Consider the following 18,229-nt stretch of genomic DNA (forward strand, 5'->3'; position numbering starts at 1 on the left):
CCTGTTGGCTGATGTTCATTTTAGACATTATTTCATTTATACCCCTAGAGTCGACAAACGGAATTTAAAAATAATGATTTTTTTCGAACAGGTTTCTCAAACATTTCCCCATTGGTCACCCAATCATATAGCCCCGCCCCCAAACTCATGCCATTTGCTGAGCTGTTGCTCTCTCAGGCTGATTTGTCAAACAAACAGAGCAATGTTTTGATAATGTTTGAACTTTAAAAAATGACCCTACAAATTACCTATTTATCGTTGTTTCTGCATATTATACTGGAATAGAAGAAGAAATATTATATCCTTGGAAAAACACGGGAAGGACAGTTATATGAATGTGTTTTTTTGTCACGGTGGTGCTAGAATGTACTGGAATGTGATGTCTTGACAATGTGATAAGGTTCTGAATGAACTCAAGAATGTTGTTGACTCAGTGCATTCAGTAACTGAGCCTGTCTTATGAACACATATTCCTGTATTTAGTGTTTTTAAAAAAGTAATTATATGGAGTAATATAATTAGCATTACTGAGTAGTGAGTACTATTGACTCCACATTATTAATATGTGGAATAGCAATGAGATTTCACTCATCTACAGTGAGATACCGCAGGAATACAAAATAAGCGACCAACAAAATGTCACAGAAGATGGTAGCGTGTAAATACCTGTGTATGAGAATATGGTAATCATTTGGTATTATATGATATATATAAAAAATAGTCTAAATGATAGCATCACTCTGCTGTGACACAGCCACATTACCTTTAGTGTGAGGCTACTGTATATGTTTTAGAATTATTAATCTAAAAATTTTACTCTCTACATATTAACTCTCTACATACATATACTCAATATTTATCCCTGTTCAGTTATCCTGGAATAGTTCATCCAAAAAACTAAAATTTGCGGAAAATTTACTCACCCTCAGGTCATCCAAGATGTAGATGAGTTTGTTTCTTCATGGCAACAGATTTGGAGAAATTTAGCATCACATTACCAATGGCTCCTCTGCAGTGAATGGGTGCCGTCAGAATAAGAGTCCAAACAGCTGATAAAAACATCACAGTAATGTTAAATAAAGTCCATCCCCTGTTGTCCTCTCACAAAATCCCCCAACATATTTGTTCATAACTATTTTGGACTGTTTTCAGTTGTAAACAGTGCTTGATCTGTGCATATTTCTCTCCTTATTCAGAGAAGAATACCTTCTCTGAATAAGGAGAATGAAACAGCCAGAAGCATTGGTTTAAAGTTAAAAACTTTTTTTTTCTTACAAACACATAGTTTTTCATTTCACTAGATGTTAATTGATGGACTGGAGTGGTGTGGATTATTTGTGAATTATTGTGATGTTTTTATCAGCTGTTTGGACTCTCATTCTGACGGCACCCATTCACTACAGAGAATCCTTTGCTGAGCAAGTGATGTGATGCTACATTTCTCCATATCTGTTCTGATAAATCTAATGATCTGGAAGGCCTGAGGATGGGTAAATTTTCAGCAAATTTTCATTTTTGGATCATAGAGGTCGTAGAGATCATAGAGACCATTGGCTTAACATGCTTCAGGAAATCATAGCCCAGCTCATCTCAGTTATTTGCTGTTTCTACTCTTCCTCTCTGCCTCTCTGCCTCTCTGCCTCTCTTCATCATGTTTTGTGCTGACAGGGTCGAACACACACATGATTTCATTAAGAGCAGCAGTGCCGTACAGAGCAGCAGACAGTTGGCCTGCTTTAATATGTTATCTGCTGTCTGTCTCTCTCATGAGCCTCTTACATAACGGTGGAGCTTGTCTTATCAAATATGAAATCATGTGTGCAATGAGAGGCAGTTGCCCCTGACAAACAAACAAATTATTAGCAGTTAATCGATTCACAGTGCTAAAGAACATATGTTCACTGGAGATCGAGCACTAGACTCACATCACAGTTACAAGATCTTTTTTTAATGCTAATGTTGACATGTTTATTAAATATGTTTGATGCAATAATTTATGCAATAGGTTTAATGCAATTTAATATGTATAGAAATCATTATAATATGCTGATTTATAATCAGTGTCAGAAATGATTGTGCTGCTTAATATTTTTGGGGCCTATGATACTTTTTTTCAGGATTATTTTATAAATAAAAAGTTTAAAAGAACAGTGTTTATTCAAAATAGGAATTTTGTGTTAGAATATACACTACTATTCAAAAGTTTGGGGTCAGTAAATTTTTACTGAAATTAAGAAATTAATACATTTATTCAGCAAGGATGTGTTAAATGGATAAAATGTAATAGTAAATTTAGAAAAGATTCCTATTTTGATTAAATGCTGTTATTTTGAACTTTTTATTCATTAAAAAAAAAAAAAATCAAAGAAAAATGTATCACATGTTCCAAAAAAATATTAAGTAGCACAACAGTTTCAACACCGATAATAAATCAGCATATTAGAATGAACTTAGAGCTGCGTCACAGAAATAAATTATATTTTAAAGTATATTAAAATAGGAAACCAATATTATTAATAAAATGTTAATAATATTTCACAGTATTACTGATCCTAAACTTTTGAACGGCATATATATATATATAATTTCCCCCCCGTATAACTGACTGTCTCTAAACAGAAATGTCTGAAGGCTTGAGAATCATTTCACTCATCACATCTCACGGTTTCCAACGCCCATGCACCAGCTGACTACGCTGATGTCAGAAAGCTTATTCGCACCTTTGTGTATGTGTGTGTGAACCAGTAAGAGCGTGTGGTTATTTTCGGCTCTGCCTCACAGCTCTGCGGTGCCGTGGCAACTCCAATGATTGTGACTGACAGTTACTGGCTGATCAGTGCTTCTGTGACCTCCAGAAAATGGAGGACGGTTTGATGCCACATCCTGTGTTCACATCCTAATTATATCATTGTAAACAACTAAACCAATGAGAGATCTGGGAAATAGAATAAACAGAGGTTATGATGACTACTAGTTATTAGGTCTGAATGGTCATCACAACGTCAAGGAGCTGGTTGAAAACAAGTATGTTTTTGAGCGCTCGCCTGCGCATGTTCCAGAGTGTGGGTGGGTGGGTGTGTGAGTGGAGGGCCACGGCTGTGTGTGGAGAACAGTGCGAATCTTCAGAAATGGATGGATGAGGGAGGAGGAAAGCAGAACACAGATAGTGGAGAGACGCCATAAATAGACAATCTAGCTTACGGTGCATTCATGCCATGTGAATCAGCCACGTTCGACTGTTGAAATACATTCTTTAGGTAAATACAGTGTAAATGTTCCCAGATATATCTGCAATGCCAGCATTGTCCTTTGACCTGTGATGTACTAACAACCGTGAAAGTAATTGTAAATTAAAGTCCAATTTATCCACCTAGACTTGAAAAAGTCACTCGGCTTGCAATATAGTTCTCTGCGATATTTAAAATATACTATCTCTTTAAGTTCTCTAACTCATAATGCTAACATGGATCCATGCGTGACATTATTTTCTTTTTTTTTTATGGGAGTGACAACCAAACTTACATGCACCCACATTTTCTGCAAATCTCTTGGATTTTACAGATGAATGCGCCATCAACTGTAATAGAATTTCCAGCGTTATTGAAGTCGCCATCTTTGATATTTACTTTAGTCCCTCACTGTTCTAGTCAATATTCATGACTAGCGTGAGAATAAATATGGCCTCTTGTTCATACAGACAGTAAGACTCGATAAGTACTGTGGTTGTCACCAACAGTGTGAATGAGTGTATACTGTATGAAAATATTATATTATATTAAACATATTAAATGGTAAATGTATAGCAGTAGCTAGGTAACTGCCTTGAATAAGTCATCCAAAAAAATTTAATTATGTCATTACTCACTCTCATGTCTTTCCAAACATGTAATAGGGAGACATTTTCAGGTAATTACTACAGGTGCATCTCAATAAATTAGATTGTTGTGGAAAAGTTCATTTATTTCAGTAATTCAACTCAAATTTTACGTTTGTCTTGTTCCTTTAACACTGCTCTCATATAGGTCTAGCTTCAGAAGGCTTGGGAAAAAATGCTCTATATGGACTACTTCGTTTTATTTATTTATTTATTTTAGTTTACTTGACAGCAGTGGTCACTGTAAGCTGTCTTGGAAAAGAGCTTTATGAAGATTCTTGACATTCTCATTTTATGTTTTACCGAAAAAACAATACACAGAGGGTGAGTAAATTATGTCAGTAAATAACAAATTTTCATTAGAAGTGAAATGTCCATGTTGATGTCACTAACATTAGTTTTTATATAATCTCACCGCAGGCTTTCATTAATTTCAGAGCTTCCAATGTGTAATTACAAGTCCAAAGACTTGTAATTACAAGTTTTTTACTAATCAGAATCTGGTAATTATGGTAATTCCAACATGGCATGAATGTACCATTCCTCTTCGACTCTGCAAGCGAGCAGAGCACTGTGATGCGACAAAACTAGATGCTTCTGTGATATTCATTAAAGTGCTGTCACGCGCCTGCAGTGTAAGCAGCTTTGTTAATTATAATGGAAGCGTTCTATTTTAGCGCATAAGATCACAAGCACAGTGTGGATGTGGAGTAAAAGGATGCATGTTCTCTCTCGACCTTTTTCTGCTGCATGTAGGTCAGCTTCCTCTTTCTCTGCTTCTCTCTCCCTCCCTCTCATTTTTCTCTCTCTAGTACATTCTCTAACATCACATCTTGCACAGCATGCAGAGAACTATTACAGATAAGTCAGTGTGCTCACCACTGTTAATAAAGCTCACACAATCACAAACCACACCTAACCACAACATTTTTATCTCAGATAACTCCGTTTTAAAACTGTCACACCATTTCACATATCTAACCAAAAATGACTTACTTAAACAGAACTTAAACAGATTCTGGTCCTGGATGCTTACTGATCAATATACTGTAGCATACGAAACTGAAAACTTAATTAGTGTCCTTAATAGTATTCTAAAATACTTTTATAAAAACAGTGCAATACTCAAACCATGCTGTTGTACATTGTGAATACAGTGTGACAACTAAAGAGATTGTGCGTCATGCCTAACAATTTCCTTTTAGCTGTTGACAATATATTTCCAAATATATCACAATACTACTCACACTGTATCACTCTGGATAATAATATCTACTAAATATCTTAAATGTAAATATAGCACAAGCTCATTCAACATTAAACCAACATGAACAAGTCAACATGAAATCAGAACATGCATATTACAATATATGCGTAGGCTATGCATATATTATTTTAAAGAAAAACAGTGTTTCTCTTCATAATCTTTATTTTTGTAAGCCACAACCACTTTTTATATTCCAAACTATTTATGCTAAATAAAATCAAGTCCAGTCTTAAATTTTTTCTTGTTGAATACCCTGTTTCACTGAAATATATCACATTATGAAAGTAAAATAGGTTGCGAACAGTAATTCACAACTGACTTCAAGTAAGCACTGGCAGCCATTTTAGAGTTGTGGGCTTCTGCTGTGTTGTGTTGTACATGTATAGGTTCATAGCAGAAGGACAGATTGTTCTGTGGTCAGGTCCTCAGCCTCTTCCTCCACAGTGCCCATGTCCCACAGGGCCGCAGATGGCTGCTGGCAGATAGAGCAAGACAGTTTTTTAGACTGGAAAAGATGCTGCAGGGTTCCAGATTTCTGCTGTGAGTGGACATGTTGCGCAGATCACAGTCTTTTGCACAGAATCAACTCTTAAAATTTCTTCATCAGATTTTCCCCATTGCTGGGTTTTTAGCTCTAGATGACAGAACACTTTTTAGACACTGTTCCCAAGAGCGCAGGCAAATGGCCTGGAAAAGGCTGAGCTGTGTCCTTGCATTAGCATCACCTGAACTGTTTTATTTTTTCCCCTCCAGGAACAGAAACAACACTACCTATGAGTCTGCATATCTGCACCACTTTGGGAAAAGTGCTGGAAGCAAGGAAGGTCTGGCAAGACTCCTGAGACACTCCCGGACCTGTCACGTCACCAAAGAGTGGACGCACAATCTGTCAAGCTCAACACAGACCTCTTAAGGAATTCTGGTCTTTTAAGGACTGGGAGAACACCTTCCAGATCTTTCCAATGCCACATGAGCACCTCCCTGAAAAGCTTATCAGAACAAAGGTCAGGGAGGTGTAAGCACAGCCAATCACAAGGAAAAGCAAAAACAGGGCAGGGTCATACCACAACAGGGACCTGAAACAGGAAGAAGGTTGTGACATTGGTTGCATCAGTTCCCTTCTGAAACTCATTCAGCAACCTATGAGAAAGTCTATGGACATTTGGCTAACAACAGTATTAAGCTAAACAGTATTTCTTATTAAGATCCTAAGATTCTCTTCAAGGTACTCTGTATTTAAGTCCTTACTGTATTTATGTCAAAATATATGCTGTAACAGTGTAAACACTGAAAAAATTGCCAACATATCTTCTGATATTGAGTGTGGTGCACTTTGTGGTGTTCAGCCATTCATTTGGAAGTAATAATATCATTGAATATCCTGTTATATCGAATTAGCAACTCTCAGTGGTGCAATATCAGTGAACAGGGTGTAAGTTGTTGCCTCAAGACTTTTTTAACCACTTGAACCACAAACTGCAACTTCTCGTGACCTCTGAAGCAAGACATAGTCCTCTATTGTCCTTCAGGGCTTTTTATACCGTGCACTGGCTGAAAGTCGTTGTCCATCTGTGCCACATAAAGACTCAGGGTAATGCAGCCCGTGACCAAGGAGGGACTTTGAGACAGCAATGGACAAACCCATCCGTCCTCACGTCCCCTGCAATGGCTGAGTGTCCTCCCCCAGTGCACTAAAGACGTTCTCAGCAGGACCGTACTCTACACCCTGTTCCTTTAGCCAAGAACACCGAGCCTAGGAGTGAATGTCCTGCCTGCGGCGCCAACCTGTGACCATCCCCATGGACACTGTCAAGATCATCCAATCGGAGAAGTTCTCTCGGGAGTGTCCGGTCCCCATGACCCAGCCTCGCTATGCCCCACCTCCCCGCGTGGCCTGGGACGGAGGAGGCGAGGGGGAGGTGATCGTCAACCAGGCATGTGGCGACCTGTGCATGGAGGTCAACGGCAACACCGTGGTCCCACCCAGACCCCTAGTGTCTCCTCCTGCCCCCGTCCTCCGCCGGGAAGCAAGTTATCTTGCCCAGCGCAAGACCAGCACATCCGACATCTGCTACCACCAGTTCCACTACAAGATGGACAACGTCATCGTCAACCAGTACGTGCTCCGCTCTTCCTCCACCTCTTCCTCCTCGTCCTCCACCTCCTCAGGCCCGGTGATGCCGTGCGAACCACTGGACTGCCCCACCTGTGGACACACCTACAACTTTGCCGGCAAGCGCCCACGCATCCTGTCCTGTTTGCACTCGGTGTGTGAGGAGTGCCTGCAGATCTTATACGAGTCCTGTCCCAAGTACAAGTTCATCTCCTGCCCCACTTGCCGCCGCGAGACCGTTCTCTTCACCGACTACGGGCTAGCCGCGCTGGCCATCAACACCAGCATCCTCAGCCGGCTGCCGCCCGACCCAGCAGGGGTCGTGCAGTGGGGCAGTGACGGGGACCGCAGCTGCTATCAGACGGTGCGCCAGTACTGTCAGTCAGCTTGCACTTGCCACATTGCCAACCCTCTTTCCTCCTGTGGCATCATGTAGAAAGGAGAGGGCGGATGACACAACTCATCCCAAAAGCTATTCCACCATCTGAAAACCTTGAGTCACACACATTCACCTTCTCCGAAGGGTCACAGATGAATCTGTATATTTAATAGCACAGGATGCTATGTGGACTTGAAGTGAAAAGGACACTTGTGTGCAAAGACAGAAATATGAAATATCAGAGTAAATGTATTTTATGTATGAACTGATTTCCCTATAGCCCTCGATCTCTTGTTTTGATCTCTTTACATGGGAATGCCAAGGGAAGTCTGTCTCCCCCCATCCTGGGTATAATAAAGACCAATAAAGAATTTAAAAGTCAAACTGTTTGTTTTGTCTAAACTTTCACTTGCTAAGTTACGTGCTGTATGCAATTAGACTGTTATGTTAATATCCGGTAGACTTAGGGTGTTTTCACACCTGTCTTGTTTCTATTGAATAAAACTAAAGTTCGTTGCCCCCTTGGTGCAGATCTTTTGGACAGGTGTGAATACAGCAATCGCACTCGGGTGCGGACCAAAGAACTGTACCGAGTGCCAGCTGAAGAGGTGGTCTCAGTCCGGTTCCAAACAAACTCTGGTAGAGTTGAATGGATGAACCAATGAATGGATGACCTTAGCACACGTGTGGTTTTGTTTACAATGTCTGGTTCGCTTGCAAAAAGGGCAGTGTGAAAACGAACAACACCAAACAAAAAAAATCAACATTGTATTTGGATCGGACCGAAGCAAGTGAACTAGTGGACTTTCCTGGTGTGAATACACCCTTAGTCACTGAATTAGGCTGCACCCATTCCTAAAAACACACACCCTCTGTCCAAAATCACACCCTCTTTAGACATACCAGCCTAAACCACATCTGTCAAAAAATATATATAATTATGGAAGATCGTGAAAATATATTTTAGTTAATTTATTACTGACCTGATGGAGATGTATTTGACATTACAGATACTTATATATTTTCCACAAGAATTTACACAAATTATCCTGTTCAAAAGTTTACATATACATGGTTCTTAATATCATGTGTTGCCTTCTCAAACATTAATTACTGTTTGTAGCCTCATAGTTTCTCATAGTTGTGCATAAATTCATTATGTGCAAAATGTAGATAAAATAAGTTATTATTTTGTACTGTGGAATACAGTATATTAAAATCCATATTTTTGTTTTTAAAAATGCAAAACATCAGATTCTGCTAAGGGAATGTAAACTTGTATGAGTATGTAAACTTGCAAGGAAATGGTGTATTGTGTATTTTTATTATATTAAACAATTTGTTATGAAATCACCTTACTATTACAAAATAAGGAATTCCTTTAGCAGCAAAGGTTTACAGGCAGAGATCATGATAAAAGAGAAAATAACTATAATACAATGAATGGATCTAGTAATGAAAACTTAACATTGGCAGTAATTTACATTGCAAATTTAAATACAATAGGATTAACAAATACAAAGTGCACTGACAAAAAACTAAACAATGATCTATTAAGTACATAAATACTATTAGTACAGCCTTAAATACTTGACTAAAACAAGCTATACATATAAAAGTGCCATAATCCCTAGGTGAATGGAAGGTGTGCATCTGCCACCATTACTAGGCATCAATGTGGCATTAATGTTAGAGACGTGTCGTCGTACTAGTCCTACTCAAAAAGCTTGGCATTCTTGTTTTCTTCTTAGGCTGAAAGCTTTGAATAAAGGTACATTTATTAAGATACACTTGTGTAATAAATTACCATTAACAAATTATATTTTATTGATGATACATAATTGTTAAAGGGGTCCTATTATGCTTTTTCACTTTTTCAACTTTAGTTAGTCTGTAATGTTGCTGTTTGAGCATAAAAAAGATCGGCAAAGTTACAAAGCTCAAAGTCCAATTTAAAAGGAGATATTTTATTGAACAGAAATCACTTTTCAAAAACTACAACGAACGACTCGTTTGGACTACAACGCATATTTTCCGGGATTTGTGACATCACAAAGATCGACGAATGGGACGAGACCTGGTTGAGCTGCACTAGTGAAGGCAATGAGTGTTATCACTATGTCGGAGACATGCTAACTTTCCCAAAGCAGACGAACGGGTTTAAATCGAGCTCAAATTTATTTGATTTTGACGCAATATTTACACTGAAGCTCACAGGTGGCTTTGGTAAGGGACATGACATTTCCCGACCAGACGCCGAGTGCTGCCAATCACAACACACACTGGCCCAGCTAACCAATCACAACACAGACTGGCCCAGCTAACCAATCACAGCACATTTCGTATTTCAGAAGGCGGGCCCTCATTTGATACAGGAACTATTCGAGCCGTTCATGCCAGACTGGGGAGAGAGGTGTTGTAATAACATAAAATATGTGAAAAATAATGTGTTTTTCGAACAACATAGTATGAGAGCCTGTTCTAGTACACCCCCAAAACAAAATCAGGACCCCTTTAAAATAGTAATTACTTAAAATATTGTCAATCTAAAGAAAATAATTTACCTTTTGCTTTCTCTGTCAGACTGTTGTGTTTCCTGCCTTCTAAAGGATGTGAATTTCAGCTTTTGGATCTTACTCAGCTTTTTGTGCTCATTTCCTGGTAGCTGGTTCAACAAACAGAGGAACAGTCCTATTATAATAACTTGCAACATCCACATTTCATGCTACTTCGGCTAATTCTTCTATTAAAGGAATATTTCACCCAGAAATGAAACTCACTCAGTCATTTACTCAACCTCATGTTGTTCCAAAACAAGACTTATTTTAGCAGGACACACGAGGAAAAGTCTAGTAGAATGTCTAAAACCAGGGCCTCCAAAAATAACTATAAAAGCATCATAAAAGTACATATGACTTAATGACTTTATAAGTCTTCTGAAGCTCTGCAATAGCTTTCTGTGAGAAACAGACTGCAACAAAGGTTTTTATTCACTAAAATCAGTTATCCGTTTTGGTCAAAAGTTGTCAGTTATCAGTTTTGCTCAAAATTCACTTTCATTGTATGAAAAGCAACTTGAACAGTCTGTTATAACTCCTTTTGTGTTCAAAAGAATTAAAAAAGAACAGCAGATTTCGGAAAATGTCAGGGTGAGTAAATGATGAATTTTTGGCCCACTCACTGTTTACTTACAGGATCTTTACCATCAGGTTCCTCGACTAAGACTTCTGTAATAGGTCCATCTCGAACAAACCTTGCTCTCCCTGTAGGACAGACATCTATTTTTAACAGGCATCCACCAAACCCAGAATGTTTCATTTTTAACAAATTTATGGATTTGAACTTGCACTGAGTTCATCTGTCAAGAGGGCTTACTGTGACGGCCGACAGCTGCCTGAGTGTCAGATACTGATCTGTGACGAAACACCATGGGTTCTTTTAGGTGAGTCGATTCGCTGGGTGGATCTTCATGACCCAGAATCTGTAAACCTTGACTGCCAGGATAGCTTATTTCCTCCTCATGCAAGCTTCCACACTGAAAACATTTAATTAGAGAGTTAATGTGCTTGAAATATGAGGTTTCAGTTTACAGGAAACAATAAGAAGTCAATTTGACACATGACACCACTTTTGGCAAACTGACATAAACCAGGCCGTAAAACAGAACTGGAAAGTCTTGATTATAAGACTTAAAAATGTAACCTTTGTGAGATATACATCAGTGTCTAACCTCTATTTCAGCATGCTGACTCTTCAGGATCTCCACCTCTTTCTGCAGGCTGTAGTTTTGCTGCTGTAGCTTTGCAATGTTCTCCAGCATCCTGCACACCTGCTCTAGGTACAGCAACCCTGGAGACAGCTTGTCCAGCCTGTATTGATCACCACCTGCAAGCTGCTGAGACAGAGAGATCAAGACCTGTATTCATTAAGATTCCCAGTGCTGGGAACAGTAAAGCTTTTATTATCTAATTTGGTGGGGTATAACAGGCAAAAGCGAATCAATTTGAACTGTATAAAATGTAAAACCTGATCTCTGTTCTAGATTCCGATTTCTCTGTTCTTAGTGCTAAATAGATTCTGAACGTCTATTCTGAGCTGCTTTGTGAGCTCCAGTAATTTGAAAAACTGAAAATCTCAGCATATAGGGAAGGTGAACTTCTGAGGAAGTGAATGCAAATAAAAAATTTTAAAGCTGAAGTGTGTAATTGCTGTACTATTAGCATAAATACACTCCCCCTTTCAGCTATTGGTTGATCAAACAGATAGGCCCACCCCTAAACTGATACAACTGGCTGAACGAAAGCTCCTGCTCAGAGTAATTAGAGACATTACAGATACTTTTAAACTGTAAAGCATTTATGAAACAAAACAATTAATGGGACAACAAAAGTGTAAAAGGTAACTAGAAAAATAAACAATTTACCAGAAATGTTATTAAACTATATTAAAAAGTAAAATATATCAATAAAATAAAAAGCTAGCCCCAATCTCTCATTTATAAAAAAAAAAAAACATTCATCCTGAGAAAGCACTTCAGACTTTCAGTTAATATCTACATTATTTATAGAGTTGACCTTTTGTCTGAATGCATTTCAGTGTTTATATATAGTGATCACTTCGCTCAAAAAATATTTAGGCCTAAATATAAGATTTATGTATTTGAAGTGTGTTAAAAAAGATTATTACACAGTTTTAACATAAACTAACAAACTTAACGATATGCATATTTGTCAATTATACATACATGAAACAGTTAAAATATCTGCACTAAAAAAAAATCATGGTGTAGTATAGTTTATAATAAATTGTTTACATCTATTTGATTTTATTTAAATATTTTCAAAATGCATTTATTCAAATCAGCATAAATCTGTTCATTGTGAAAACAAATATAACTGTGGAACAAGCAATATCCAGTTAGTTAAGATGAATAAGATTGAAACAAATTTGATTTATTGATAAATATATACAGTGGGTACGGAAAGTATTCAGACCCCCTTAAATTTTTCACTCTTTGTTATATTGCAGCCATTTGCTAAAATCATTTAAGTTAATATTTTTTCCTCATTAATGTACACACAGCACCCCATATTGACAGAAAAACACAGAATTGTTGACATTTTTGGAGATTTATTAAAAAAGAAAAACTGAAATATCACATGGTCCTAAGTATTCAGACCCTTTGCTGTGACACTCATATATTTAACTCAGGTGCTGTCCATTACTTCTGATCATCCTTGAGATGGTTCTACACCTTCATTTGAGCCAAGCTGTGTTTGATTATACTGATTGGACTTGATTAGGAAAGCCACACACCTGTCTATATAAGACGTTACAGCTCACAGTGCATGTCAGAGCAAATGAGAATCATGAGGGTCAAAGGAACTGCCTGAAGAGCTCAGAGACAGAACTGTGGCAAGGCACAGATCTGGCCAAGGTTACAAAAAAATTTCTGCTGCACTTAGCTTATAGTGTATTCAGTTGGTTACACTTTAGTTTACAGCATGCGTACTTGCAGTGTACTTATTCAAGAAAGTACTGGGTAGTATAAGGTAAATACATGGGTTAAGTTTAGGTTTAGGGAGGGTTATAACCCAGTTTTTGTAATTGCTAAATAAGCACATACAATGTACATGCAGAACAAAACTGTAGAAGTGCTACCATTCAGTTTATTAGTATGATTACAGAAATCGTACCTGCTTCATTTATGTATGACTGACAAATATGCATCACAATAAGTCCATTAGTTTGTTTGTTAAAACTGTATAAGGTTTATAAGCAATTCAAATACATCAATCTAAAATGTAAGCCTAAATATAAAAATCTAATTGACAGCTTCCTCATGTGACAACAAGCCCCTCAAGACTCTATGTCCTCTATTTTAAAAAATGCAACAACTAGACTAACACCCTCTGGTGACGTTTAACACCAAAATTGATATTTCCTTATTAGAAGGACATTTTTGTTTTGGTTACAGTCCTATAAAGTATTCTTTCCCCATGTTCCCACCGAAGTGATAATGTTCAGACAAGTCCAGCATAGATATTTATCATCGGTGGCATTCATTTCTCAACACCCACACATTCCTCTCAGCCTGCTGGCACCATTCCAGTCATTCCTCTCTCACCTGAACTGACCGGTTCACAGTCTTAGAACGATTGTTTAGCATCTCATGACACAGAGCCAGTCCAGAGTCCATTAAAAAAATGTCTAGACTGTGCATGTGCATTGTGTGTGTTCAACTAAAACCCATATACATCTCAAGCAACACCATAAGCTAAATAGAAAAAAAATGTGTCTTTAACCTATATTTCAATATATGATTCTGTGAGTTGTTCAAAACAAACATCTTTAGATGCTGACTGCTCACCTCCAACTGGCTGTGTACTGGTTGGCCATGTTGATGTAATTGAAGGCGTTTTCTGTACAGTGCTGCTTTCTTGGGATCTGATGGTTGTGAATGAGTTCTTCTTGGACGAGCAAACCGATGATGTTGTCTGGAGCTGTTTGAGTGAAAGCTGGTTGGAAAAGAGGCTGTGTTAGAGCAATACAGTGGCCCAGTGGTCCCCCTTTCCATCTGATGTGGCGGTCTTCTCCATGAGGGTGAATCTGTCCTTCTCAAGGCTTGCTCCACCTCCAGACATGTCGTTTTTGGAGCCACAGAGCTGAGATCGACACTTGAGGATGAGGAGGAGCAAATAGAAGGAGACGGGGATGAAGGTTGAACTTCATCCTCTGTAGAGCCAAAAACTGGCTGTGAATCCTCAGACATCAATGCACTACACTGGTGAGAATGGCAGGGACTGGTTGTACTAACCGTCTCAAATCCAGAGTCCTCGGATTCTGATTTTACATTGGATAGTGGGAAAGAGTCCCTAGAAATGGAATCTATTCTGTCCACACCAGGTCCAGGCTGTAAGTATAAATCCTGGTATCCTTCGGTCACCCAACTCTCCAGGAGATTCCCAAAATTCCTATATAGGTTCATTGATAATGAATTTATCTCATCTGGTACTCTGTTTCTTTCAGTAGTCAATCAGAACACATGAAACTCTTCACAGCACCTTGATTTTCTCACAACTGACTACTATTCTGTCCACACCAGGTCCAGGCTGTAAGTATAAATCCTGGTATCCTTCGGTCACCCAACTCTCCAGGAGATTCCCAAAATTCCTATATAGGTTCATTGATAATGAATTGATCTCATCTGGTACTCTGTTTCTTTCAGTAGTCAATCAGAACACATGAAACTCTTCACAGCACCTTGATTTTCTCACAACTGACTAGAAACTTGCAGGTCGATTTGTCACGTTGAACTAAAAACACCTTTCTGGGGCCGCCCACATTCCGACTCCTATGCTTCTCAATCACCCTCTGACAACTGCTCCATTTCCGGTGCCATTCCTAAAATCCTGAGCTCATGTTCTTGGCGGATCTGTCAAGACATGTTGTGAGGGTGATGAAACTTTCACAAAGCCCTTAAACAAAGTAACAGAAACTGTTGGTATGTATCCTGAGACTAAAGTAAATACGGTCTTTAATGCATTGAAAAGATAAAACTTCACCCAACACAAGGCTGTAACCACCATAAACAAGTCCCTCCAATAATCAGATATGACCAAATTGTCCACCCCAATATTTTATATTCTTGATTCTGCTCTGCTGCATTACACCACTTTGTTTGTAGGATGACAAAAAGTTTTTAAAGTAAATTTTTAAGGGTGGCCTTCCTTAGCGGTCTTAACAATGTCAAAATGATTGAGATGGCCAATCAAATCAAAGAAAACATGAATTCCAGTGAAAATGAGGGCAAGGTAAGATGTAAGTAGCTTAACATTTATTAAGTGTTTTAAATAGAAATGTTAAGTAGTTGCAGTGATGCAAACTTGACGTTTTTTGTGAAATTTTACTGTTTTTAATTAGAAAACATAGGTATTTTAAGTGATGCATGTAATTCATAACTGAATTTGATGTGGCAAAAAATCAATAATAGAGCTATTTTTGACATCATAGACAAAAGTGGGTTTGGTCCACCACATTAATGTTTAAGTCATGGTTACGCCCTTGATCCATCATAATAAAGGACCTTTTAAAATAAGCATACATGCATGAGAGAAATGAATAAAGTGATCCATTTGTAACAACTTAACATAAGTGTTGTTCACTTGGCCACCGCCAGTATTGGTTGTCAGCAGAACCAACTCAAGCTTGAGTTGAATAAATGGTACTTCAGAGTCATTTTTCACATATAATGCACTGAAACTAGGACCATAGAGTGTCATTCAGTTCACAGCTATGCAGGATCTGCTGGTATGAGCAAGGCAGAGGAATAGACATTCCTGTCTATTGATAACATCAGCATGCCTCTCTGTGTAGGAAAAATGAAAATATGCAACATCAGAGAACAAAATGCAAAACACAAATCAAACTGTTAAACAATGATTATGATACATGCAAAGTGCACTCCTATGAGGATACAGTATTTAATTTCAGCAGTGTGATTAGGTTTATGGTATTATGACAATAATTTGTGTTATTAAGTTTATTATATTATTGCATTATGATACTATAATTCCACATAATTAAGTTGTACCTAAACTAAAGTTATGTATGTTCTCACATGTTAATGCGCCCAGAAGACACTGGTCACAGCAAGGTCAATGCATTTCTTGTGTGGGGTCCTCCCTTTTGACCTCCCAAGGCCTCCCGCAATAGTGACCACACCTGGAAATAAAAATGTCTATATGACTCCTTCACTTTATTTCAAGCTTCTAAAGCCATACCATAGCTGAGGAATAGACATTTACTGTAGCATAATTTACTATGCTTTTTTAATGCAATGATACGTTTAGGCTGTAGCGTCTGGACCACTCAAACACACAATATATATTTTGTTAGCTAGATTTAACAAATACTCTGTAACACCCCAGGAAGCCGAACAGGCCCCTGGTTCCATGGCAACCCTGACACCCGATACATTTACGACCTCCTGGAATTTAGGTGAAGAAAATCGCTTCCTTGCCCATAAGGAAATAAAGAAAGGTTACATGATTGGTGGAGAATATGCGGCCGTGATAAAACGAAAGTTATGAGTTTAAACACTGTCAACTTAAAAGTGTGTGCGTGATAGTCCAGGTTAAAATAGGGCGTGACTTGAGATGCCCTGTTGTGTCCCTATTTGCTGGCTTGTTTAGATGCAGATAAAGTGGGGGTTTGAATTGGTAACGCTATTATGATTGGAAGAGTCTTTATGTATTTCATGCTTAATGGTATCAGTGTAAGGTTAATCTGATTTTAGCAAAGAAACCCTAATTTCAGTATTAAAGCATAAATCTGTTCTGACAAAGCATAAGTCTGAATCTCAGCTCAGCGGCATGTCCAAACTGTACCATAAATTTAAGGCCTTATTATGTGTTACGTATCATTGTATTTCATTTTGTTATTTTGTCATCAGTTATTTCACCATCACCATCTTCATAATCTTTTTGTATAGGATTACAGTAGTTCTAGCAACTGTTGTTTCCTTAACGAGTTATACAGGTTATTAGTAGCCTAATCCCTGTTTCCTCTCTACTTCTCCTCACGCCTTAGTGCCAGGCCTAATACATTGAAGGGCAGCTACCATTCAACACAATGTAGGCCAAGATAGAACTAGGAACAATTCCCACTGTTTCTTTTTCTTTTAACATCCTAAGTTTTGCACCAGGCTTTCGGCCTCAACCTTCCAATTTCACCAAGATCCTCTGACTCAAACTGGTTCTTTTACCAACTTCAGCAAAGATCTTGGAAGGGTTAAGCTTTAACCCTTTCCTATACAAACTGAGTGTGTGTGTGTGTGTATGTGTATGTTAGACCAGTTTATGTGTTTATGTAGTATGTTAGACTAGTTTAAGTGTTTATGTAGTTAATAAAACCTTACTTGTATCACACTTGATGTGGTTCATTGTTTGCTTATAACTGGAGTCACTTAATCATGCAGATTTATGCTACAAGCTTTTGTAGAATTGTACAGTAAGAAAGTTATTTCCCTTAACCAGGAAATTAACGTTCTTAGAATTGACAAGACAGTTGACCCTGAGAGGTCAGCTAAATATCTACAGCGGATCTAAATATTCATAATTAATTATAACTAGTTATGATTAATTATTCATATTTCCTCATGAGCTGATTCGTTACAAGGCTGTGATTGAATGATTGAATCAGTAGCCTATAAGTTAAATTAACTTTTTTATTAAATTTATACAAGTTTAAAGGGGTCATATGATGTTGCTAAAAAGAACATTATTTTGTGTATTTGGTGTAATTAAATGTGTTTATGCGGTTTAAGGTTAAAAAAACACATTATTTTCCACATACTGTACATTATTGTTTCTCCTCTATGCCCGGCCTTTCTGAAACGCATCGATTTTGACAAAGTTCCTCGTTCTGAAAGAGAGGTGTGCTCTGATTGGCCAGTGCGTTGTGATTGGCCGAATGCCTCAAGCATGTGACAGAAATGTTACGCCCCTTACCATTCTGTGATGCCGTGTCCCGGCCGGAGCGAAGAGACAAAAACATTAAAACCCATTATAAACGAGGCATTTGTTGCATCCAGTG

General features: G+C 38.1%; 2 protein-coding genes across 5 annotated transcripts; one reads left to right on the top strand and one right to left on the bottom strand.

The window, feature by feature from the left end:
- Positions 1 to 996: 996 nt before the first annotated feature.
- On the bottom strand, positions 997 to 14,695 carry LOC107562562 (uncharacterized). 4 transcript variants are annotated; one of them, XM_016247200.1, is made up of 6 exons: positions 14,004 to 14,695; positions 11,364 to 11,528; positions 11,009 to 11,168; positions 10,826 to 10,896; positions 10,198 to 10,298; positions 8,997 to 9,392 (listed from the first exon to the last, which is right to left on the bottom strand). In XM_016247200.1, the coding sequence occupies exons 1-6, from the start codon at positions 14,619 to 14,621 to the stop codon at positions 9,323 to 9,325; spliced, it is 1,185 nt and encodes a 394-aa protein (XP_016102686.1). In that variant the 5' UTR covers positions 14,622 to 14,695; the 3' UTR covers positions 8,997 to 9,322. The 4 variants fall into 4 exon arrangements, with proteins under 4 accessions (XP_016102690.1, XP_016102686.1, XP_016102687.1 ...); XM_016247201.1 differs by having other exon boundaries at positions 8,999 to 9,392; positions 11,364 to 11,525; XM_016247203.1 differs by lacking the exon at positions 8,997 to 9,392 and having other exon boundaries at positions 10,242 to 10,298; positions 10,815 to 10,896.
- LOC107562563 (RING finger protein 208-like) lies at positions 5,896 to 8,002 on the top strand. Its single transcript, XM_016247205.1, has one exon. The coding sequence runs from the start codon at positions 6,905 to 6,907 to the stop codon at positions 7,688 to 7,690; it is 786 nt and encodes a 261-aa protein (XP_016102691.1). The 5' UTR covers positions 5,896 to 6,904; the 3' UTR covers positions 7,691 to 8,002.
- Positions 14,696 to 18,229: the final 3,534 nt, after the last annotated feature.

Source organism: Sinocyclocheilus grahami, unplaced genomic scaffold (assembly GCF_001515645.1).
Source record: "Sinocyclocheilus grahami isolate Dianchi unplaced genomic scaffold, SAMN03320097.WGS_v1.1 scaffold828.1, whole genome shotgun sequence".
Taxonomy (NCBI): Eukaryota; Metazoa; Chordata; class Actinopteri; order Cypriniformes; family Cyprinidae; genus Sinocyclocheilus; species Sinocyclocheilus grahami.

Coding starts and splice junctions, on each gene's coding strand:
- LOC107562562 (XM_016247200.1), bottom strand. CDS start 14,621: ATGAACCTATATAGGAATTTTGGGAATCTCCTGGAGAGTTGGGTGACC. Junction 11,169..11,363: donor GTCAGCATGCTGAAATAGAG/GTTAGACACTGA, acceptor AAATGTTTTCAG/TGTGGAAGCTTGCATGAGGA. Junction 10,299..10,825: donor AACCTGATGGTAAAGATCCT/GTAAGTAAACAG, acceptor TTGTTGAACCAG/CTACCAGGAAATGAGCACAA.
- LOC107562563 (XM_016247205.1), top strand. CDS start 6,905: ATGTCCTGCCTGCGGCGCCAACCTGTGACCATCCCCATGGACACTGTC.